At 38.2% G+C, this 25581-nt stretch overlaps 2 protein-coding genes across 8 annotated transcripts; one reads left to right on the top strand and one right to left on the bottom strand.

Annotated features, from left to right (window-relative positions):
* Positions 1-308: 308 nt before the first annotated feature.
* On the bottom strand, positions 309-8652 carry LOC106700018 (proline and serine-rich protein 2-like). 2 transcript variants are annotated; one of them, XM_014473370.2, is made up of 4 exons: positions 8596-8652; positions 6754-6950; positions 4122-4398; positions 309-4019 (listed from the first exon to the last, which is right to left on the bottom strand). In XM_014473370.2, exons 2-4 carry the CDS (start codon positions 6829-6831, stop codon positions 2614-2616), a joined length of 1761 nt encoding a protein of 586 aa, XP_014328856.2. In that variant the 5' UTR covers positions 6832-6950; positions 8596-8652; the 3' UTR covers positions 309-2613. The 2 variants fall into 2 exon arrangements, with proteins under 2 accessions (XP_014328856.2, XP_023206341.1); XM_023350573.1 differs by lacking the exon at positions 8596-8652 and adding an exon at positions 8557-8580.
* Positions 8653-11087: 2435 nt separating this feature from the next.
* rab3ip (RAB3A interacting protein) lies at positions 11088-25330 on the top strand. 6 transcript variants are annotated; one of them, XM_023350044.1, is made up of 14 exons: positions 11088-11229; positions 15770-15833; positions 16924-17040; positions 17761-17927; positions 18011-18182; positions 19327-19422; positions 19699-19776; positions 20166-20366; positions 20438-20566; positions 21609-21721; positions 21807-21830; positions 22001-22100; positions 22988-23057; positions 23963-25330. In XM_023350044.1, the coding sequence occupies exons 3-14, from the start codon at positions 16951-16953 to the stop codon at positions 24040-24042; spliced, it is 1320 nt and encodes a 439-aa protein (XP_023205812.1). In that variant the 5' UTR covers positions 11088-11229; positions 15770-15833; positions 16924-16950; the 3' UTR covers positions 24043-25330. The 6 variants fall into 6 exon arrangements, with proteins under 6 accessions (XP_023205812.1, XP_023205810.1, XP_023205815.1 ...); XM_023350042.1 differs by having other exon boundaries at positions 23960-25330; XM_023350045.1 differs by having other exon boundaries at positions 11089-11229; positions 19342-19422; positions 23960-25330.
* The last annotated feature ends 251 nt before the right edge of the window (positions 25331-25581 follow it).

Raw genomic sequence — 25581 nt, 5'->3', positions numbered from 1 at the left:
AATTCAGAAATTTTGTAGAAAAAAACATGGAAACTTCTGAGTTTCAAAAGTCAAAAATTTGCAAGAATAAACTAAAATTGTAAGCCTAATGTCAGAAAATGTTTTAGAAAAAACTGAAATTTCTGAACTTCAGAAGTAAAAAATTTATGACTTAAAATCTCAAACATTTGATTTAACAAAACATTTTGGTTGAGTTTGTAAAATTGCAACAATTTCTCCAGATTGTTCTTTAATTAGGAATAAAATGTTTGGTATTGTTAAACACAGAGATTAATTTTGTAATTTGCAGACAAAGCAGAACAAGTGTCTAAAGTAAAAAAAAAGTTTATTTTCACATTTAGCAAACAGGAATATTTGGATAATCATAACTGACCTAAAATAGTTTAAACGATATTAAACTGAAGGTTTTTATTTCCCACATTCAACACAAAACAGGAAGACTCATGTTATTATACTTTATAAGGGAAAAAATGACAATAGATATGTTAAGATATATATATGTTACCAGGACATTTCAGGCTAGCAGCAGCTTTCATACGGCAGTTTGTGTCCATTTTAAGATTTAATGCTCATGTTTCCTCCTGGTGTTTTCAGCAGAACATCATTATCTTCTGTTTGTTTGTGCAACATTTATACTTCAGAGACTGTAGATGAGCTACAGAGAACCGGAGTCCGTAAATAAAATTTACTAAATATACTTCAAAAGTTACTGTAGGTGAACTACAGAGGCCGGAGTCAGAACACACACACACACACACACACACACACGCGCACATTTTAAAAAGTTATTGCCAGATTCAAACAGTAACCCGCGATGTATTTGTAGGCTGGGTGGTTTTACAGCTGCAGTTCTGCAGTGAGAGTAGTTTTTAAACGGTAAAGACGTCCCAGTTCTCTCCTCTCTCCCACTGCAGCAGTTTGTGGTTGAGTGTTGGATGTTTGTCTGAGGAGTAAAAATACCATCCAGCTCCACATTCTCCAGAGAAATTGCACGTTTGCATCAACGCATCTCGCAGAATTCTTTAACTGCGTTGTTTGTTTTTCCTCCTTGCGCCGTAAGTTTCAGTCATTAGAGGTAATAAAACTGCAGTATAGAAAAGTTCCTGGAGTTTTTCCCAAAGCTTTGATCCAATAAAGAAAATTGAACTGCTCACTAAAATGTCCAGAAGGTAAACAATCATAAAAAAGACTTACACATTTATATGTTTCGAAACTTTTCAATTACGCCATGGGTAATATTTTGATAAAGCACATCTAAAGAAAAAAAAATCATTACCAACCTACAGAATCTATCAACACATTTAACTTTGTAAATAATAAAACTATTTTTAGTGCGAATTTTCTAAATTTTACAGAACCATTGTGAGTATGTTAGATGTTTATTGTTAAATTTGTGCATAAAATATTATGTACAATTTGAAGTTGGAGGTTTTGCAACTTCTAAGTTGGAGAAATAAACAGGAGCCAGAAAGTTGGATCTACAAATCCAATATGGCTGCCTCTATAATACGTGATCATATCTACAGTATTTATTTCTATATTTTCACCTCACATTTTACAACTTCTGTTAGTAAAGATGTTATGTTTATATATGGATACATGTCTATTGTCTCTATTGCTAATATTGCTATTTGCTAATACCAGTTAGCATAACTGAGTTGTCTGGCTGAATTAAAGTTTGAATTTGCAAGTTTATGTTGCAAAAAAAAAAAAAAAATCAACTGAAACTGAAGAATTGGAAAATCAGATCTCAAAATCCAATATGGCTGCCTCCCTGATAACAGCAGGTCATAACTAAATTATTTATTTTTACCTCCATTTGTTTTTCACATTAAATCAGTCACTTAAATTGTTTGCACTATTTCTGTTGAGATGTTATGTTTAAAAATTTAATAGATACGATTGTCAAAGTATTGCTAATAGCTAAGTGCTAACAGCAGTTAGCTTTGTATCTGCGCATAAAATGTTTCCAATCCCGCCATGTTTCCAAAATGCAGTTGACTAAAGTTTAAGTTGGTTAAATGAAAAAATGGGTAAAAATACACAAAAAATTAAAAATAAAACAAAAAAAATGAAACAGCCTCATAATTTAAAGAAATAGTTTGAGAACAAAATGGAATAAAATGAGAAAGGAATCTATATAATTCAGATAACCGTAGAATTCAGCTAATTTAAGGTCACAAATAAGAACCGACAGACAAACGGTTGGAAAATGTGCAGCTAATCCCTTCTCCATGTTAAATATATTTACATTTGAGCTAAAAACGAGGTGAGACTAACAAAACAAAGCATTGCCCTTTCCCCCACAATGTCTTACTCAGACATATTGTCGTCTTGGATGAGATTTCACAGAATATCTTGAACCAGCCGAGATTTCTTTTGAGAAAGCCGAGTTGAGTAAAGGTGTTGTGTTTTTTTAAGGCCTGACGGTGAGGAGTGGCCCTTCAGGTCTGTCAAGTACCAAGATTCCTCTGTAAAAGCCTGTTTACCTACAGACACACCTCGTTCTAAGACAATAGAGGAAACGTTTTGCATACCATTGCCATTAGCAAAGCGACGCAGAAATTCTAGTTCAGTCATTGGAGACTGAGAGATAAACCTACAAAGGCTTGATTAAGAGTCTTTCAGCAGTCCTAGTCTCCTCAATGCCTCCCTGCGGGATTCGTTCATGGCTCCTCGTCCACAAAATTGTACGGTGATACCTTGAGGACGGAACATGCTGCTGGGCCTTCGCCTGTATTCAGGAGAAGATGCCCTTGCTGGCGGTTTCTGGGGAGGCAGCATGCCATGGTAGGACTGCCGAGGAGGTCTAGGCGCTGGAGTCGGTGGTGGAGGTTTGACACTTTTAGCTCGGCTTTCTGAAGTCCGATACAGCCCAGAAACAGGGTCAAAGGTTCGGCTCTTTCCTCCATACTTGTTTGGCTCGACGGCCGGAGGTTCTGGCTTGGCAGGAATAGTTTCCTTTGTGTCGATATGAGAGCTGAGGATGTCGGGTAGATTGGCAGAAGTCATGACTTTTGACTTTCCTCCATAAGGATTGAGCTCTATTGGGTTAGAAGGTGCAAGTGGAAGGTTTTGGGGTTCGGGGGTAGTTGGAGAGATTGGAGCTTCGTTCTTTTGGGATAAAGAGGGATGGACCACAATGGATTTCCCTCCAAAGGTGTTGAACGCTGGTGAGGTGATGTCAGCTGGAGGAGGGGACATTGTTGGAGATGAAGGGTCCAGCTGGGAGCTTCTCTCATCGTGGCCCCTGAAGGAATGCGAGGGCAACGTCTCTGTATTCTTGTTGTCATTAAAGCAGACTGGAGGGGGCATTGACAACTTTGGTTGTGGAAGGTCAGTGCTGATTTTTGCTGTTGGGGTAAGACTGCGGTCCTGCGATGAGACTCTGGGATCTGGACCTTTGTGAGGATCCTGTGAGTAGCTGTCAGGTATCATTTGGAGTGATGTAGCTCTGCCCCTTGTCAAGCCCAGCTTTGACAGGGCCTCCATCCTGGATTTATCTGGCTCTGGGTCTTTAAAGGAAATACTACGAGATGGACTGTTTCGAGTGTCGTCTTCTATATGTTGCAGCAGAGGGTGGGAAGTACCTGCCAGGTGTGCCAACATCTGCTCCTGTCGCTCATGGATGTTTACGTTAGCCACTGGTATTTGGGGCTCCTTTCCACCATGAACCACGTGGATATTAGGAGGATAGTGGGCTGGCTTTGATGAGGGAGCAGGTCCGTGTTTCACAGAAATATTTGATCTGTCTCTGGGTGTTTTTTCCGACTCCATGCTAAGGCGACGGAGCAAAGATGAAGGATGCGAGTTTGATGTTCCATCTCCCTGGTTCTCTGCAAGCTGCTGGGCAATCAAAACTGGAGTGGGGACACTGCCTGGAGGGTGGTAGGAGGAGTGGCTGTCTGTCGTCCCAAAGCTTGCACTTCGTAAAGGAGGGTTATACTCTGAGGGGAACACGTTGTGCCTGGGCTTTGCCTCAAAGTTGCTTTCAGGAGTGTGGGGCATGTGGTAAAAATCTGGATGTAAACAGACAAAATACTCAGTTCAGTTCACCAAAATGTACAAAATGATTAAAACACACTTCTAGACTCAATACAAGCAGCAGTGGTGCATCGTACCTTGATGGGCGGGGCTATAGACTGGCTCTGCAGCGTGCACCAAGTCTGGTTCTGAGTGGACCAGGTCGATTATGTAGTTAGGCGACACCTCGCTGTTCGGAGCCAGGCTTCCATGTCTGTCAACCGAGTCAAAAGGCCGACAGTTGAGTTCAGGGCGACTCCTCTGGCCAAGCCTTTGCTGCTCCTCATCTATACCATCCTCCAAAGACTCAATGGTTTCCTCAAAGTACTGGAGGCACTCCTGCTCCTCTCGACTCAGAAACTTCAGAGTGTCTCCCTGCAGTAGGCAAAATTTGAAGAACGTTGAGAAAGTTGTTTTTATACCAAACAAAAACCATTTTAAACCAAATCATCTGTCAGTCTCTCTTCTGCTGAATGTCTTTTTCAACCGTTTCTGTTCCTAAAACTTCTATTCCTCTTTTTCCACCCGGCAGTCTCTCTTCTATTGCTCAACTTTGGTCTCTTCCTTCTTAAGCTTCATGTTATTAGTTCAAACATAGCAGCACAACATCACAAGATATTCAGCAGCAAAACTCTGACACATTTGTTGTCCTGACAACAATCAACTCCACCTGATTAATCATAATCCATATGATTATGATAAGTAGTTTGACAATGTGTAATGCAACTAAAAATATGTTTTTATCAAAGGAGGCTGATATGTTTCCAAGTCATATTTGAGATGACTTCATCCAAGCTGATCATCTAAAACGAAAAACCAGGAAGACAATCCAAGAAAATAATACAAACATTTCTCTAAACTTTAAGCACTAAAGACATACATCCAATACAAGCATTTCTAAAGAATCTATTTCTCTAGATTGGCCATTTCATCAGCAAGTCTAAAGAAATACAGATGAGAAACGTCTGACATTTATCAGTCTGGGAAGGATTACAAACGTCTTGGGTCTCCACAGAACCAATATGCATAAATGGAGAAAACATTTATGGATATTCACAATGTACAATTCCCAAGATGGGTTGGCAAACCAAAATTACTAGAATTTTGTACCTCTGGTAAGGCAAAGACCCAGCAGTGGATGAGGAAATTCGCTATGTCAGAACAGACGGTAAAATGACCTTTAAATGGGCTTTTAATGCTGGAAAAGCTTTTAACATGGCTGAGCTGAAACAGTTCTGCATAGAGGAATGGCAGGTTGATATCTTTACTCAGGTTATACTTTTCTAGTGAAATCTGTTTGCACTGAAACAAAAAGCAAAAACACGGAATCAGTAAGGAGCAGATACCTTACATTCCTGCAACTTTCAGAAAAACCAACACCCAAGTAAGAAGTGAATGCACCATTTAAGTAAAAACCAATAGATCTAGTTTAAAAAGACCCAACAACACACAAGACTGGGGATAATCTGGATCATTTCAAGGCAGTGAGCTTCAGTTTAAGATGGAAGAGTATGCTACGGTTATTTTGCTGACCAGGGTTATGGAAACCACCCCAACAAGATGACTGCATGCTTTGTTTTGCTTTAAAGATATGGACACAAAAATACCTGCAGCAACATCCAGATAAACCAGCCTGCTGGTTTCAGCTGTTATGAATGTTGGCTATTGTAGTGAAGCAGCTCAGGATGCAGAAAACTGCAGCTCAACTGGTTGGACTGTTTTGCCTGCTGATAATGAATATCATTCCCAAAGGCAAACAATGGGAATTAGTCATTAAGCCGGTGTGATTTCCCAGAGTTCATGTTCACTGACTGCATTGTGTAAACAGAGCAGCGTCAAGGTGAAATACAGTTTGATCTGTCAGCCGTTCATCATCTGATAAACTGAGTTTAAACAGCTCAGGCCATCTGTCAGATCTCTATCTGGGTATGCTAAGCAGGTTGGCACCAGTTTGACGGCAATTAAATCAGCTTATGAAAAGTAATTTACCAAAACATACTCATGTCTATTATAATTAGTTAAAAAATAGAAAGGTTTCTCCTAATGCTGCCTTTAGTTAAAAATTAAAACAACGAGTCAGTCAGCCAAGCTTTATCTGAAACACTGCAAGTCAGGGAACAGAATTCATTTTTAAAGTTTAATTTTCAGGGAAAAAACCAATTAAAGTGACTGTTAAAAATAAGTTAGTAAAGCTTTATGGCTGCATGGACAGCAGCATATGTTAGCTGATGGGTCTGGATGAGCAGTGGTCACTTTTAGCAATAGCTAGCTGGCGCTACAATTCTGAATTACAAACAAAAATCACTGAAACACTGTAGTGTGGAGGATTATGTATTTTTACTTCTTTGTTTTATTTTTTTAAAGATTATGTAGAAGCCCTGTGTAGGTTCACCCTTTCCCTCCAAAAAATTAAGCTAAGCTAAAATAAAGATAAATAAAAATAAAAGGCACGGATTTCAAATCAATAGATTTACTGTGTGTCCCAAAATTTTTACTACGGACAATTTATGATGAGTCTGGAAACATATTTTAAGCTCATTTTGTTGTTTTCTTGGCCGCTAAACTAACAAATATTCTTAGCTAGCTGTTAGCAAACCTAAAGGCGGGGCTTTTCTTCTTCTACTGTTTTTTTCTTGTTTTTCTTCTTCTACTGTTTTTTTTCTTCTGTTTTTATTTTTACTAAATCAGTTCTAACCTGAATAAAAGCAACTCATGCAGTGAAATACTCACTCCGGGACCAGAGTTTCGAGTGGCGCCGCCGTTGACGCCGTAGTGGAGCTGAGAGTTGCCCTGCAGACGGACATCCATTTTGGAGAGGGGTTAAAGGTCAGCTGGCATTTGGTCTCCCTGAGGCTAGGGTTAGGGTTAGGGCTTTAGAACTGGTTTGGTTTTGTTCAGAAGGATCATCTAATCGTCTCTGAGCGATTCTGTAGAAACAGTAAAGGTAATAAAATGTGTTTGAATGGTTAAAATAGGCGTTTAAAATAGTTTTTAGAGGAAATCTCAAGTATTTGCAGGTTTTAGCTATTCTCTCGCCATGAAATGTTAAAGAGTTACAACTGGGAACAAGAAAATTATACATGTATGATAGACTGATATGTAAAGACAGTACATGTTTTTTAGTACACTGTATTAGATAAGATAAGATTTATTTGTCATTGTCATCAACAGATTACAGATTGAGATTTGCTCGACTCGAGTTAAGATGCAGGTTATGTGTATATACATAATATACAAAGATAAATAAATAAATAGTACAAAATGAGAAATAAATAGACATCAGAAGATGGTTGCAGCGCCTGGAGGTGTCGCAACAGAATCTACATTTTTAACAAAGTGGTGTCAAGAGCAGAAGTTCTTATGCCTTTGAATTTAGTGCCATGATTGCCATCGGGTAAAAACTGTTTTTTAGGCGATTTGTCCTGGTTTTTATTGCTCTGTATCTCTTGCCTGATGGCAGCAGCTGGAAGAGACCATGGCCAGGGTGTGAAGAGTCATTTAAAATGTCCAAAACTTTCTTGTGGAGCCTGGAAGTGTAAATCTGTTCCATAGTGGGGAGGGGGCAGCAGATGGTGCAGTACTTACAGATTAAATATGATGTGAAGGTAATATTAACATTTTATTGTAAAATAAAAGATTAAAGTGTTAATTGGTTGTATGGGAGAAGTTTGTGTTGGTGAAAGGTTGGAACCTGCAGGTTTAATCTTTAACAGTCCTCTGGGATTTATATGCTTATCTGTTGCATAAATGTGCAAAGTGCAGCTTTTCTGTGTGAAATGTTCGCAGCGTTTGGTGATTTTCTGTCTGATGTTTCCGGTTCAGCATCCCACCTGATGGACCAGTTCACCCACTACAGGCGGCTGCAGAACCGGATCCGAATGTGGGCGAAACCAGCGAGACATTCCGATCTGACGCCGTGAGAAACGACCACAGAGAAGTGAGTGACTAGAGCTCAAATATCAACATTAAAAATAGAAACAATTCCAGTTTGGGCTCATTAAGGTGGATATTTGTCCAGAGTAGAAAACCAAACCTTCAGGTTATGCTTTTAAAAAATATTGAAAGAAAACAGATGATCTGTTTTTATTCAACTTACGGCTGGTTTTCATTTTTAGACAGTTTTTTTTCTCTAAAATCTGTAAAGTTTTGCCCTCATTGAAACTGTATTTTTCATTAAAAACTCAATTTATCATTAAAATCCTTTCAAATAAAAATTATTTTTAAAAGCATGAAAAACTTTTCACTTCTCTTTATTTGGGCTTTGATACTTCAGGTTTTAAAGGTTTAATATCCCACAGAATAGCTCAAATAAAACTAAGTAAACTTTTATTTAGAGAATGCAAACATTTTATTCTGTTTTGAAAAGGTTCCTGTAAAATATTTAGCAGAAAGTTACAATCTAATTGGATTAATCAAGTATTTGTCCTTTGAAGTAAGAAAAAACAGCAGAAACGGGAGTGAAAATTACAAATAAGCAAATAAATAACTCCGGTTTTCAGGAATAATCTTTGAAATTAAATTTGAAATAATTACATTTTTCTTTCTTCCAGTACAAAGTCGGTAAAAACTCACCGCACAGATCAGTCATAACAGAAGCAGCAGCAGGAACGTGAATCAGTCTCTGTGTGAGCTTCCAGCTGAACACACCATCTTAAACCACCTAGAAGCTCCGCCCACAGCGTGCGTGCGTGTGTATGTGTGTGTGGGTGTGTGTGTGTGTGTGTGTGGGTGTGTGTGTGTGTGTGTGGGGTTTCATTCAGGTGTAGTTGGGAGGTGACGGTGACACAGTGGAAAGTTATTTCTCTGGGTTGGGTTCAGAGCCACTTGGACATTCAAGTTTTGCTGCGAATGAAACCAAAAAGAATTGAATTCTTTTTGGTTTCATAGCATAAAACGAAAATTCAAACGCAGAATGAGATTTTGGAAACAAATTTTTTATTATTCCATCCATTTCATACACTTTACATTGATATTGTTCCTTCTTCTAGCAGGCCTAGATTTAAAAATACGTTCATTCAACAAAGAAAACCTGTCAGAAATCTTTGAAATGATTGTACAAGGAGTATTTTGATGAAAAAATAAAACGATTTTACCAATATTTTGATAAAAAATTACATGTCGAAAATTATTTATACCCTTCTAAAAAATCACCAGAAAATCTGTACAACATTACATTTGCTAAGGAACTTTCTTACATTCTTCCTTTTGTGTTTTCATGATTATTTGTGTTGCTCAGCTACAAACTTGGCCCTAGTCACTCTAATCTTTAACTGCGCCCAAACATTCAGGGTAAGACTCCAAACTTTATCAGGAAATTGTTGCTAAAATGATTTACTACCTCTGCCAGTTTAAACGTTTCGTTTTATATTTATTCTTTTTTGAAAACTCTGTTGCTAAACACATTGGTATTGGTTTATGAGTCAGACTTGCCACTCACAACATGGCAGAAACGACGGCACACCACCTGTGACAGAAAAAGGAGAATTACATTTCAGCAAAAATCTGAGAAATCTTTAGATTAATCTCAGAAATTTTCTAGAAAAAATGTTGGAAATTTCTGTGTACCAAAAGTCTAAATTTTTTACTTTTGAAACACAGAAATGAAGAAATTGTTTCTAGAGAATTTCTGAGATTAATTTCAAAATTTCAGTTTTTTCTAGCAAATTTTTGACTTTTCAAACTCAGAAATTTCCATGTTTTTTTTCTAGAAAATTTCTGAGATTAATCTGAAATTTTTTAGTGGAAATTTACTCCTCTTGTTTTCTAATGCAGTGTTATATAATGCATATGCACTGAGACAAATAGATAGTCATTTATTACATTAAATACAGCATTCGTTTAAGATTCTGGTGAAGATTTCAGCAAAGAAATGACTTTTGATTTGTCTTGAATTTTCTTGATCAAATCCATAAATTTAATCATATAATCAAATTTTATTAAATTAAAATAATTTTTTTGTATGTTTTGATCGTTTTTCTCACTAAATACATTCGATTTCATGCCAAATCCTTCTGAACGTTTGGTTATGTCCTCTGTGCTTTGCCGAACATTTCTGTGTTTTTCCTGTGAATGAATGGAAACCTTTGTTGCTCCCAGCATTAGTTTAACTTTGGCGCCCTCTGCTGGTTGAGTCTGATAAAACTAGTTCTAATTAAAACAAGCGAAAACAAAATTACAACATCTTAGAATGAAATGAATAATTAAGTATTATGTATCTAAATGTTACAGAATCGGGTCAAGGCCAGCATCTGAAAAAGGATTTTGATTTTAATGCGGGGGTCCTGAGATTAAAGGAAGAATTCAGAGAAAATTTTGAGATTAAACACAGAATTGTGGGATTAAAGTTACATCAGATGGATGTGTTTTTAACATTTATTTATTTTCTATTCATACTCCTGAACTTAAAGTGGAAATCTTACTTTTATTTGATGTATTTGATAATTGCAAAAATTTTACAAAAGAGGATGAGAGTCAGTGGAAAATAAAGAATTATGACTTTAATCTCAAAATTCTGACTTTAATTTCTTAATTTTCACTTTAATCTTAACATTCAATTATTCTCTGAATTCTGAATTTAATCTCAGAATTGTAACTATACTCTCATAATTAAATTTTTTTATTAGAATTCAGATTTAACCTCAAAGTTTTGACTGAAATAATGTAACAATTTCATTTCTATTTCTTGAAAATAAATTTTAAAAATGATCAACAATAAATTAGATAGATTTTTGTTCTTTTCAGTTGTAATTATTAACGATAAATAGACTTAGACTTGGACTGACTTTATTATCATTTTGCATGCACAGGGTGAATACAGAACGACATTTCGTTGCATACGGCTCAGGATAATGTTTGAGGTTCCAATGTTATGAGGTTACTCCAGAATAAAATAAAATACAATATAAAATATAATAAATGTAACTATTATTATTATTATTATTATTATTATTATTATTGATTAATGGTGCTTTTGCACCTGTAAGTGAATGACTGCGCTTCCTAAAACCAAACACAGGAGTGCAGTAAAGTCCAGTCTGACTGCATCCTAAGAGTTAATCGTCTTTTTTCCGAGCCGTCCTCAAACGCATCCCCCGTCAGCCTCTGCGTCAACAGCCGCTCCGGTGTGTTTGTTTGTTTGTTTGTTTGTGGGCTTGTTCCGGTAGCTTACCGGGAGGCAGGCCCCTCCGCCCGGCTGCTGTCCTCACGGTGAGTGCTCGGATGTCTTTAACGGTTACCGGTACCGTTTTATCTCCGGTTGAGCACAACAATGTAGCCCGTTAGCATCTCCCGGTGGATGATGATGATGATGTCAAATACACTCATTATCGGACGGCGTCGTTTTGCGTTTCTGTTTGCGCAAAAACTAAAGTAGACAAAGCGCTTTTTGTCGTTGGTTTAATATGTCTGACATGGACGGAGTCTGCTTCCATGCATGGTTGGTGTCAGGTAGCACCGGCTAGCTCTATTATCAACCGATAGTAGCCTGTTAGCTTGCAGAAGTTAGCATATGATTCATACCGTCTCATTAAAGGGCTTTTTACGCTATTAGTCGCTTTAACTTTAAATTTAATATCAACTTGGTTAAACCTGATCTGGATTACTTAAAGCTGATTAAATATTCCTTAAAGTAAATATATGATATGTGAAACCTTAATTATAATCATAGAAACTCTAAAAGGTCGATAAGCTGCACCTTAAATCGACTCCTTGGAGGCTAAAGTAGATATCAGTTTAACTGTTCAAACCTGCACTTAATTATTTATAATAGTCTAATTTTTAACTGTTCAAACCTGCACTTAATTATTTATAATAGTCTAATTTTTAACTGTTCAAACCTGCACTTAATTATTTATAATAGTCTAATTTTTAACTGTTCAAACCTGCACTTAATTATTTATAATAGTCTAATTTTTAACTGTTCAAACCTGCATTTAATTATTTATAATAGTCTAATTTTGACCAGTGGATGTGTTTGGATTCTGACGGTGGTTCAGATCGTTTATTGCTTTACTGAATCAGAAGCTGACTTCAGAGCTGCTCCCTGAACAGGTGAGTCTCTGCTGTTCACCTGTCTGGGATCTCAAAGGGAAATTTAATGCTGTCGTAACTCATATTTTATCTGTTTTGAAGATGATGAGCCTGTAGATAGGAAGGAGCTCCAGCAGCAGCCAGTCTGACAGCAAATCTAAAGAAGCCTCTGACTGAAGACTGTTTATGATTGTTTTATGACATCCGGTTAGCAGAGACAATATTTCACAGTAAAATTTCCTGGATGACGTCATCAGTTGCTTTTGCTGCTTCTAGGCTTGTCGTCATAATATTTTGCTGGACAATAAAATGACCCAAAAATTATTGCCATAAACAATAACAATGTTATTTTGAGACAGTTTTCTAGTAATGGCGTAATCAATCAAGAAAACATTCTCAGATATCAATATGTATGGAAGGCACTTAAAATATCCAAAACAAATGAACAAAACAACAAATAAAATGTATACTGAAGTCTCTGTAAACAAAATTGTTCTTCAAAAAAAGTTGCTGGATGAGGCTGAAACCTTTTGTCATCCAGTTTTTGGTAGAAAGAAAGAGAAAAACAATAAATCATGCAAATGGAAATTATCAAGCTTGTTTTAATTTATCATGTGATTAATTGATTATTAAGACATGCTAAACCGCTTCACTTTAAGTCTGTCTGGTTGGAAAGATGTTGAAGTAGGGGATAAGATCTTTGTTACGATAGTTTGAACTTGCTGTTCTTCTCTCCTTTTCAACTCCTCTGGAATTATGGGGTCAAAGTTCAGGCATTATTTGAACTTTCAACCTGTCACAATTACAAATTTTGCTGGATGGTAAATTGTCCCAGAGTTTATTGCGATAAACGATAATATTGTTGTTTTGAAACAGTTTTAGTGATATAATGATAATAATGAAAGAAAACATTCAGAGATTTAATGTTGAGATATTTAATCTCTGTAAATAAACAGAAAACTTTAATCATCCAGTTTCTGGTGGAAAGAGAAAAACGATAAATGATGCAAAGGTAAATTATTGAATTTGTATTAGTTTATCGTGGGATTAATTAATTTATTGCTTATTGAGACAAGCTTCTATTTGAATCTCTGTCTGCTTGTATGATTAGAAAGATGTTGGAGTAGGGGATAAGCTCTTTTGTCATGATGATTTGAACTGCCTTATTCTTAACTTCTCTGGATTTTGGGGGTCAAAGTTCAGGTGTTGTTTGAAGGTAAAGACTGATGCAGCAGCAGGTCAGGGCGAATGCTGTGACGTTTAACGGACACCATGTTCCTGCTGCTGTTTGTGGTCATAATGTTCTGCCTGGTGTGAATAAGTGAAACTGCTGGTGTTTCCATGTGTGACGGGTAAATAGACACGTCGGGATGAGCCAGTAACTGGATCTGTGATCGGCAGTGTCGGGTTACCACGGCTTTCCAGGCCCGGTCGCCATGGAGACGGGCCGAAAGGAGAGCAGCGATTGGTCGGTTTCAGACAGGTGGTGTTTCACCTGAGCTGTCAGCGTGTCACCGTCATGGCAGCTGGTGTGTTTACGCAGGTTTTCAGCAACCTGGGCCTGATTTAAACGACTTAATGCTGATTTTATTTACATTTATTGGATTATTTCAAATATAAAATTGGTGGATTTAAAGTTTTATTTGTTTAAATTTCTGATTTCAGGTTCTGTCAGATATTAAAATTTTATTTTAAAGAGTCTAAAATGCAGCAAAAACAGACATGCAGTAAAATATGTGGTGCATGTAGAATAATTTAATAAATCTATAAAATAATTGAAGATATTTAAAAAATAAGACGCAAATTAGAAACTAATTATCACACTGTTCTCTTTAGATCTTATTTTAATGTTTTAAATGTTAAATTTTTTGCCAAAACTTTTGATTTGAAAGTAAAAATGTTCTTTCTTGAAAAAGTAATAAAGTAAAAGTGCATTAATTTGATTATATTTTAATATGTCACCTCAGCAATAAGTAAATTAATTTTTAGCAAATAATTTAAAAAAAATATATTTTTGTGTAGAATTAAGTGGAGTAGGAATGAAAATGAGTATTTAAATTTAAATTACTCAATTTATCATCCATGTTTATTTACTGTTTTTATTTCAACCAAAGCTCTGATTTAAAATATATATTTTTAATTTTTTTAAATAAAATCAAAAACTAAAATACTTTGGATTATTCTATACACATTTTTAATTGGTAATGAGTACTAGTAGTAATAGTAATAATAATAATTTTAAAATTTGTTTACATTTTTCACCTGGGTTTATTATAACGTAAAGCAAAATAATTTGTTTTATTTTTATTATCCATGTTTTGTTAGTTTTTATTAAAATAGTCACATTTATTTTATTCCTACCAATGGTTTGATTTGAGCTTTTTAAAATTAAATGAATAAAATAAGACTATTGATTATTATAGAGTCGGTGAGACAGGTTTTTATTCAAAGAATTGTATTTATTTAACATATTTATTCTTTTCTAATAAATTATCTTAAAATGTATTTTCATTTTTGCGGTGGGATTATATGGAGTATTATAAAATAAATTAGTTTCAGAATAATTCAGAATATGTGAAGAATTCAATAAACATTGAAGTTCAGATTCTGATTTTTCTTAAACACATTTTTAAAATATTTTTTAATATTTGTACAGCTGCTGTCGGAGCGTTTCATTGCTGTGACTCAGGAACCTGCTGGCCAATCAGATCGCTCCGACACTTCCTGGTTCCCAGCTGAAGGTTGACAGGCGTAGCGTTAGCCGCGGCTCCGTCTCACAGCAGGACGCTCCCACCTGTCCGTCAGGTGAGACCGGTGTGGAGCAGAAAACAGAGCCGCCGTCGATCCGGTTTCCACTTCCTGTCCGAGTTCCTGCTGGAGGTCGAACAGCAGAGAGAAACCGGTTTATTTATAAACATCATAAACATTCCTGAACTGGGATGTTTTATTTTCCCATTAAATTCCCAGAAACAGTTTCACTGCCTCTTCAATCCCTGAACTACAAAGGATCTGCTGTTGGACTCTGAATAATCATTTATTTATTTAGTCAAGAAGTAAAACTCAGAACCAGCAGTTCAGATGTGAAATACCTTTATTGTTTAAATTCATTTAACTGAATTTATCCCATTTTGTTAAAGATCTGCTGGAGGCCGAGTGCAGAGACGGATTTATGTTCATCTAGTTCCTCTGGATGCAACCAGATTTACTGTCCAACTTTCTTCTGTTTGTTAGAAAGACTGAGACCAAGAGAGGAAAATCATCTTAACTGCATTAAAGGAAGAGAGGGGAAACAGAAAGGAATGAACAGAACAGAGAAAAAAGGAAAAACAGGCAAAAATAAAATGGGTTAAAAATTAGGGAAACACCAAAAAAGGGCAGGAGAGAGAAGCTTTAAAGTTGATGGTTTCTGCACACATGCATCCTCAGGTATCTCAGTAAATGTTTCTGCGCCTGTTCGGTGTTTTGTTGAGTCAGGAAAATGGAAGTGGATCAGAATCTTGGTTGGTCAGGCTGCTTCAGAAACTCCATGAATCACATGATGCTTGCTGCCTGCCAGGCCAAACCCAGGGCAGCACAGCCGTCCTTCGTTTCTGCTCAAAACCAGGAGGATTTAGGAATCAGCGTTTGTAACTGTTCGATCCGGGATGGATTCATTCATGGAGTTTTATTCCCAGCTTGCTGTAACTGGGACAGTAACTGGTTTCTCTGTGTGTCTCAGGTGAAGGACTGTTGGTGCTGACCTGGAACCAGAACCTGCTGGACTCCATCCAGAGCTGAACATGGTACCGTCACTGTCCGTTAGTCCGTCTGTCCACCTGAACGTCCGTCCTGCAGTGGTCTACTCCTGCTGTCTTGTCTAAAGCCAAACCAGTTTAAAAACGTCTGCAGTAAATTCATCTGAAACGTTTTCGGTTTTATTTGATGGTGTTCATGAGACTGACATGACATCTGTGATGAACATGAAGGCGTTTTTATGAATGTCTGACTGATGTCATCAAGTGATATACGGTAAATAATGACACTTTAATGCAAAGTGGCTCTAAAAGTTGCATTAAAGTGTCATTATTTACAAAATAATGCAACGTTGGGACTTTTATTGCAACTTTTCGAGCCACTTTGCATTAAAGTGTTATTATTTACCGAATGTCACTTGATAACAGACATTCATAAAGACTCCTTCATGTTTGTCAGTCTTACCCGTCAAATAAGTGTTACTTAATTTTTTTATTGTGAAAATTGTCTGAAAGTAAAATTTGAATTTTGAGTCTAGAAAACAAAATGAATCATGAATTCATTCCCAACTTTTCCAAACCTAACGGATCAAACTTCATTTTTATCCGTCAGCGTTCCACAGATTAGTTTCAGTTTTTAAAATTTCTTCTGGTTTTGATCCCAAGCAGCCAGATTCTGTCATGAACTTCTACATCATAAAGGATAAACTGCAGACTCGGCGTTTTGTCTGCAGCTGAACAGGAAGTAGGGATGTGAAGCAGGAAGTAGGGATGTGAAGCAGGAAGTAGGGATGTGAAGCAGGAAGTAGGGATGTGAAGCAGGAAGTTGGGATGTGAAGCAGGAAGTAGGGATGTGAAGCAGGAAGTAGGGATGTGAAGCAGGAAGTATGGATGTGAAGCAGGAAGTAGGGATGTGAAGCAGGAAGTAGGGATGTGAAGCAGGAAGTATGGATGTGAAGCAGGAAGTAGGGATGTGAAGCAGGAAGTAGGGATGTGAAGCAGGAAGTAGGGATGTGAAGCAGGAAGTAGGGATGTGAAGCAGGAAGTAGGGATGTGAAGCAGGAAGTATGGATGTGAAGCAGGAAGTTGGGATGTGAAGCAGGAAGTAGGGATGTGAAGCAGGAAGTGTGTGTGTCTGCAGACTGGATGATGTGTGACAGCAGCTGCCATGGCCTGCAGCGGCGCTCAGAGCAACGCCGAGGCGCTGGAGGGATTCCACGAGGTCAACCTGGCCTCGCCCACCACACCTGACCGACAGGTAGGGGGAGCCGGAACCAACTCAGGCTTTCAATCAAAGTGGCACAAAATTCATTAAATAAAAATACAAAACTTAGCTGCTTAGTAATAAACTAATAATTTTATGAAATCCTTAAAGATCTTAAACATAAGTGCTTAGTTAATTCTGAAGCAGATAAAGAAATGTACAATATTAATTTGCTGTTTGTTTTATTATTGTTATTATTTAATATTAAAGCTGCAGTATGTCACTTTATAGAAGGTGTTTTATACATAGTTATTGAAAGTATCAGTATAGTATCAGACAGAAAACTGTAGCTCCTATTCCTTCTCCCAGAAACAACCAATCAGAGCCAGGAGGCGGGTCTTAGTGCTGTCAATCATCTACGCCTCATATGAATGTTGGTGCTAGTTAGCATGATGTTGGATAAACGGTTTACCTGTAGCAGTAAGTTGTTTCTATATTACTAACATATTTAGCAGCTAGTACGTGAGGATGATTGACAGCGCTAAGATTGGTTGTTTTTGGTGGATTTCTTCAGACGGCGATAGCAGCTCAGGAAAAGATCGATCTTTTCACAGATTATCTCTCTCATAGCAAACATGCTGAATGTTTTATCAAATATGTAAAACAGTTTTTATAAAAGTTACAAACTGCAGCTTTAAGAATTTTGTATTTGACTATTTTTTTCTCACGTGTGAGGTCATCGTCTGGTTTCTCTCCTCCAATCTTCTTCTGTAGAACCAAGCAGAGCAGCGCCCCCCGGCCCGCCACAGCGCCCCGCCCGCCTCCCTGTACCGCGCCCACTCTTTGGGGCCGCCCCCTGCTGGCCTCCCCACGTCACTGCGAGCTGATCAGCTCCCCACGCAGCCGGTTTACTCCACGCCGCGGCACAGCCACAATGGAAGGTAGCGCAGCTGAAATCGACCGAAGCTTTTCTCTGCGGCTCAGTCCTGATGCGAGATCACTTCCTGTTGCTGTTTTCACGCAGCGTGCCGGGCCTGGAGGCGGAGCCGGCCGAGGGCAGCTTCCTGTCCGGGGACGACGGCGACGAGTGCAGCGCGCTGAGCGACAGCCTGTCGCGGCTACGCAGCCCGTCGGTGATGGAGGTCAGAGAGAAGGGATACGAGAGGCTGAAGGAGGAGCTGGCCAAGGCTCAGAGGGTACGACACACACACACACACACACACACACACACACACACACACACACACACACACACACACACACACACACACACAACTGGGGTTGAGCTTCACCTGAACATGCAGGCAGAGATCCAAAGTAATTTAGATCAAAGCTGATTCATGTCTCAGAGTGGCCTAGTCAAAGACCAGATCTGAATCCATGTGAGAATTGGCAGTTCACATTTATTCCCCATCCAGTTTGACTGAGCTGGAGATGTTTAATTAAGAAAATGTATCACATTAGTTAGAGCTGAAATGATTAATTGCTATTAATCAATTAATCAATCAACTAATTCAGTGATTAATCGTTAACTGGAGTAAACAGACTTTTAGAAAGGCTTTTTTCTGAAAGAACGACACATTCAGAGCAGTAATTAAGTCAAAACTGTACAAAAACACAAACATTTTGTAGCTAATAATTATTTTAGTTATTGATTATTTTCACGATTAATTGATTGATGGGATTAAAAAATTGTCTCTTTCTGCAGATTTTTCATTAAACCAATTAAACTTCTGTGAAACAATCGTAGAAATACATAAAAAAATGCAAATAATTTCCTCTTGAAATAAGAAAATAAAAGATTTTATTGCCTAAAATGCATAATTTGCTTCAAATGATTAAATATTCACTAAAGAAATGCTGCTGTTGAATTTCAGGCAATGAAAGGAATTAAATTGAATGTTTGTATCTTTTAATATTGTAATATATTTGTAATATTGTATAAAAAAGATTAAATGAAAAGTTCAAAGTTTTATTCATCAGAATAATCGATTAATCATTTACTAAATTAATTGTTAATTGCAGTTCTACATAATAATTCAGGAGATTTTACTTTGAAAGTCTGTTGGTTTGTGCCGCATCTCCATATTTTATTTTATTTTAATCCATATTTGTTGTTAGATTAAAGGTGTATTTTTTTTGGTTCACCTCCATTTCCTGTTATTTTGCTTCCATGCATTCATTTAGCATGTTTTTCTGTTGTTTTCTGTTTGTCTGGTTTATATACGTGTGTGTGTGTGTCTGCATGTGTGTGGGTGTGTGTGTCTGCATGTGTGTGTGTGTGTGCGTGGGTGTGTGTGTGTGGGTGTGTGTGTGTGTGTGGGTGTGGGTGTGTGTAAGGAGCTGCTGTTGAAGGATGAGGAGTGTGAGAGGTTGTCTAAAGTCAGAGACCAGCTCGGCCAGGAGCTGGAGGAACTCACCGCCAGTCTCTTCCAGGTCGGTCCACCTCTTCTTCACCGCTCCTCCTCATCCTCCTCTTCGTCTGCTTCCTGCTTCCTGTTCTCCTCACTCAGCAGCCTATCAGAAACAGGACAAAAGGAAACAAACTTGTACCTTTTTCCTCTCACTTTTCCTCCCAGAAGCAGCTGGGACTCTGTGCCTGTGTGGTTTTCTTCATTTCTTGTCGCTTTCTTCGTCGTTTTATGACATTTGTTTTTGTTTTGAACTTTAGCGGTGAGCTAAACGATGAAACGGTTTGTTTGTGTTTTCCAGGAGGCTCATAAGATGGTGAGAGAGGCAAACGTGAAGCAGGCGAACGCAGAGAAACAGCTGAAGGAAGCCCTGGGCAAGGTGGGTTTATTCATACGGTGCTTGAAATCCTTGAAAGTGCTTGGATTTTGGTGTTTTCAAGGTTTGGAAAGTGTTTGATATTCAAACTGAACAGTTTTGTAATAAAGTTCAATCTAACGTTTGATTAAAGCCTAAATTTGGAGTTGAAACCAGATAATTTCATACTTTTCCCCTCACAGTCTGAAGTTAAATCAGACTAAATTTTTCTTGTTTCAGTTAGAATCACCAAAATTATTTCAAGAAAACTTTGTCAGAACATTTTGCTTTTTATTTTACTTTGTTTTCTGTCTCTGTGAGAATGAAATCCTGTTTTGCTGAGTCGTATTTCCCGTCAGAATCAGATGTAGATGTGATAATTACTGATGGCTAAAGAGAAATGTCTCCGTCAGATCGACGTCCTGCAGGCGGAGGTCCAGGCCCTGAAGACGCTGGTCCTGTCCTCCCCCACCTCCCCCGTCGCCGAGCTCCCGCCTGCAGCCAAGGCTCCCTTCAGGAGGGGCCACAGCCGCAACAAGAGCACCTCGTCCGCCATGTTGGGGTCGCAGCCCGACCCGGCCGCCACGCAGCCAATCGTCAGGGAGTGCAGGGAGGTGCGGACCCAGAGTCTGTCCAAACGCTTTGCGGTGTTGAACCTCGCTAACGTTGCGCTGGTTTCCTGCAGGTGGACAGTCAGCTGTTTGCTGAGTTTAAAGCGTGGAAGGAGGCGCCGACGCTGGACCGGAGATGCGGCTTCCTGGAGAGAGTTTACCGGGAAGACATCCACCCCTGCCTCGCCTTCAACAAGAGCGAGGTGCAGAGACTGAACTGACACACAGTTAGCATAGTGAGCTAACATGCTGCTAACGCACTGAGCTAACATGCTGCTAACACACCGAGATAACATGTTGCTAACACACTGAGCTAACATGCTGCTAACACACTGAGCTAACACACCCAGCTAACACACCGAGCTACACGCAGCTAACATACAGAGCTAACATGCTGCTAACACACTGAGCTACATGCTGCTAACATACCAAGCTAACACACCGAGCTACACGCAGCTAACATACAGAGCTAACATGCTGCTAACACACCGAGCTACACGCTGCTAACATACCGAGCTAACATGCTGCTAACACACCAAGCTACACACTACTAACACACTGAGCTAACACACCGAGCTAACATGTTGCTAACACACCCAGCTAACACACCCAGCTACACACTGCTAACATACAGAGCTAACATGCTGCTAACACACTGAGCTACACGCTGCTAACAAACCGAGCTAACACACCCAGCTAACACACCGAGCTACACGCAGCTAACATACAGAGCTAACATGCTGCTAACACACCGAGCTACACGCTGCTAACATACCGAGCTAACATGCTGCTAACACACCAAGCTACACACTACTAACACACTGAGCTAACACACCGAGCTAACATGTTGCTAACACACCCAGCTAACACACCCAGCTACACACTGCTAACATACAGAGCTAACATGCTGCTAACACACTGAGCTACACACTGCTAACATACCGAGCTAACACACTGAGCTACACACTGCTAACACACTGAGCTACACGCTGCTAACAAACCGAGCTAACACACTGAGCTACACACTGCTAACACACTGAGCTACACGCTGCTAACATACCGAGCTAACACACTGAGCTACACACTGCTAACAAACCGAGCTAACACACTGAGCTACACACTGCTAACACACTGAGCTACACGCTGCTAACAAACCGAGCTAACCGTGATCAGTTAGCTTTAATAATAATAATAATAATAATTGAATTTCCGGCTCTGGTTTTCAGTTTGTTTTCTCTCCTCCAGCTGGGTTCGGCCATCTTGGACGCCGTGGAGCAGAACACGCTGAGCGTGGAGCCGGTGGGTTTCCAGCCGCTTCCTGTGGTCAAAGCGTCGGCGGTGGAATGCGGCGGCCCAAAGTGAGAAAACACACATTTCCTCTTCCTGTCCCTTCCTCCATCGAACTTTCACTCCATCTTCATCTTCCCTTAATTCCTCCTCTAGCGGGCGAAGGGCGGCGCTCGTCACGTAAGTCTGACTCAGCACTCCATCGCCCCGCCTGGCTCCTCCAAACGCTCCTCTAACTCTCTCCTCCAGCGATCAGAACCGACCTCTCCTCTTCTTCTCCTTCCTCTCTCCTCGCCTTTAATCTGCAGATTGATTCTGTTTCTGAAGCGAAATGTTTTTGTCTCCGATAGAAAGTGCGCCCTGAGCGGTCAGACCAAAACCTGTAAGCACAGAATCAAGTTCGGAGACTCGTCCAACTATTACTACGTTTCTCCTTTCTGCAGATACAGAGTAAGTTCAGACGCTGCCCCCTGCAGGACTAAACCGTCACTGCAACAAAATCACCACATTTGATCAAATTCTCTTCTCAGTTCTTACAATAATTAATTTAGCTGAAACTTCCAACATTATGTGCTAGTCTTATCTTGGTTTTTCACATTTTGATTGTAAGGTGGATTTTATAATTTTGAAATAATAATAATAGATTTTTTCCCCACACTAACATGCTGAGCTACATCGGAGAATTAGGGCAACGCTCCGAAGAAAAATAATTACAAAAATAAAGTCATGAAGCTACCAGAATAAAGTCCCAATATGACAATAAAGTTTTAATTTTTGCAGAATGATGTTGTACGTTTCGTTTTAATTATTGTCTCTAAGAAAATACCGAATAAATAAATTCAAACTGAACAATTTGATTTTGAGATCTGATTTTAATATTTTAGTGATTAATGGAAAAATTATAAATTAATTTTCTATTTCTACATTTTCAGTGTTTTATGTTTTACTTCTTTCTTCATGAGAATCATTTATTTTATCTCCTGTATCCTGAGATAATTACTAAAACTTCAAAACAAAATAAAATAATATTATTTTGAGTGAAATCAATGAAGTAAAATTTTTTCAGAAACATATTAAAGTTGTTTTATTTCAGTCATTTTATTAAAAAAGTGAATTCATTGTCAGAATTAAATCACTGAGATTAGGACTGTTTTTAAAGTTTCACAATAAAAGCCTCTGAAGGAGTTCTGAGAATAATAAATCCTCCAAAAGGGGGCGCAGTTTCCCCATGCTGATGCATTTTATCCTAATATTTTGTTGTCTGAGGACTAAAATGATTCATTTAAATGATTTTTGTGTCTGTTGTCCGAACCGTAACGCCGTCTGTCCCTCCTCAGATCACAGCGGTGTGTAATTTCTTCACCTACATTCGCTACATCCACCAGGGTTTGGTCAAGCAGCAGGACGGTAAGCAGATTAAATAATCCCGTCCAGATTAACAGACGGTGGATTTTATGAATGTACCAACTCTGGGTTGTTTTCTGGAAGCAGCTGATTAGAATCTGAAAAGCTCAAATAACACCTGACCTCTGACCCCAGATTAAAAAGAGGAGCAGCAAAAGCAAAGGAGGTGGATTAGCGGAGCAGCTAGCAGCTGATGTATTCATCAGCCTGTTATAAACAGTCTTCAGTCAGAGGCTCCTTCAGAACCGTTGCAACACTGACTGCTACTGGAGATCAAATGGTTGAAATTAATTTGTAAAACCGAATTTAAATCTGGAATTTTCTGTTGGTCTGACATCAAATCCACCGAGTTCATTAAACAGTTTGATTATAAATGGAGTAAAATCAGTTTAACTTTCCAGAACAGAATTATCTTTAAAAATGAAAAATATTTCCTTCATGTTTGTTTCTAGATCAGATGTTAAAACCTCATAATAACTTTAGCAGATGTTATGAAGAACCAACTAATGTATTTAAATAAAGATATAATAATAGAAGCAGATTTTAGCTGTTTTTCAAATAGTTTTTGTTTTAATAATTACACTAACAAAACAACCAGGAATATTTTTTCAGGTCTTTTTTCTCAGTTTTCTGTTTTTCAGAATTAAAATCAACTTTTTAGGCCAAGACTGTTTGACTAAACAAGAAGTTTTGACTTAAATTTCAAGAGCTCACAGCTTGAAATTTGTAACTTTTAGACAATTTTTTATAGCATTTTCAACAAATAACATCTAAAAACAGAACTAAAGTGAATGTTTAAACACAAAAACACATTTTCTATTGTAGATTTTAATTCAAAAGATTTGTGGCTCCTCACAAGTCTTCTTTATCAAACTGTGTCCTAATAATAAACCTTGTTGTTGCAGCAGAGCAGATGTTCTGGGAGGTGATGCAGCTCCGCAGGGAAATGTCCTACGCAAAGCTCGGGTACTACAAGGACCAGCTGTGAAGCCGTCCAATCACAGCAGAGCCTGACCAACAAGCCCCGCCCCCTGCGGTGTGAAGGAAGAACTGTTTTTGTTGCTGGAAGCTGCGGCGCGGACTGAACGGCCGCTAACGTTCCGGATCGTTCTTTAGGTTCTGTTCGCTTCGTTTTCTGACCTCCATTATGTGACACTGAAAAAAGCTTCTCCTTGCATTTAAATTAAATTATAATAAATCAGAAAATACTTGAACTATTGTGTAATAAGCTATGAGCCTTGAGGAAAAAACACAACAATTTATAAACTGCACAATATTTCAGTAACTTTGCAGTTTATAAAATCAAAGTTTCACGTTTTTGTGGAACAGAAAAGTATCTAAAAGTATTTCCAAATGCAAAAAAAAATCATTTCACTAAATTTTCCTCATAAAACAATTAGAAAACTGTTTCTGAACGACATGTTTCGCCAAACAAAATGAATTTCTTTATTTTTGCAACTTAGTAATTGTCCAAGACGTTCATCTTTAATTTAAATTTAGATCATTTGTTTTTGGGGAGAGAAAAGCTAAAATATGAGAAAACTTCAACTGGGATTTTTTTTTCCATAAAAATTTATTTCAGGAGTATTTTTGTTTTATTTCGCATGTTGCGAATTATAATCAGGTGTTAAATCCCTCATTCCTGTAAACTGAAGCTTTTTCTTTTAAAATGAACCAAATCTAAAAAAGTCCCTATTTTTTTACCCAGAATTTATTTATTTTCATTTTCAGATCAACTTCATTCCAGAAATAATTTCTTAAAATATCCTGAAATAACTCTCAGTAAAATCTACTGATTTCCTTGCTGTCACAAATGTTTTGTTTTATTGTTATAAAATATTTAATTTGCATTCAGGCAAATTTTACAGAAAATGTTTGCAAAATTTAGTAGTTGTTTTTTTTGGGTCAAAAATTTGCCTTAAAATATGGACACGTGTTTTTGTTTCCTCTCAAACTGGCATAAATGATCTACATGTTAATCACTAACTGAACTCTTATTGATAATCACTGTTTTGTTGTTAGAAAATGATTCTTGTGGTTTTGTGCAGATGAAGGCCTGAACACAATAATCAGTCAGTTATTGTTTGGAGACGAAGCTCTTGCGTTTATTTTTGCTGTTTTGTGATTGGGGGAAACTTTGCGTTGTTTCCTGCTGCTGGTTACCTGCAGCGTTTTCTGTGACGTTCGGTTTCATTTAAGCGCCTCCGTCTCTCCCGGTTTGGTTTAGTGCCTTTTTTCTCAGACACTCTGAAATAAAAACAGTGATACCTCTGGAACGGCGGCGCTCTGCGTGAGTCTGTTGGTCCGACAGGAAGCAGCCGGGTTTGGATCTTCATCCTGCTCTGTTAGGTTTTGGTATTTAGCAGCGGATTCCTGGCTGGCGTGAAGCTGTGGCTCACCAGATGGAGAAACTGCAGGTAGGTCTGACCGTCGCTCCTCTAGCAGAGAAACTGACGTCTTAACATTAATATCACATGATCAAACAAAAAAGGAAAATGTCTCGGGTTCCTCTGAAGTCTGGAATTTG

This window comes from Xiphophorus maculatus, chromosome 17 (assembly GCF_002775205.1).
Source record: "Xiphophorus maculatus strain JP 163 A chromosome 17, X_maculatus-5.0-male, whole genome shotgun sequence".
NCBI lineage: Eukaryota > Metazoa > Chordata > Actinopteri > Cyprinodontiformes > Poeciliidae > Xiphophorus > Xiphophorus maculatus.
Note: the sequence above shows the minus strand (reverse complement) of the source record. Positions and strands in the feature narration are given on the sequence as shown.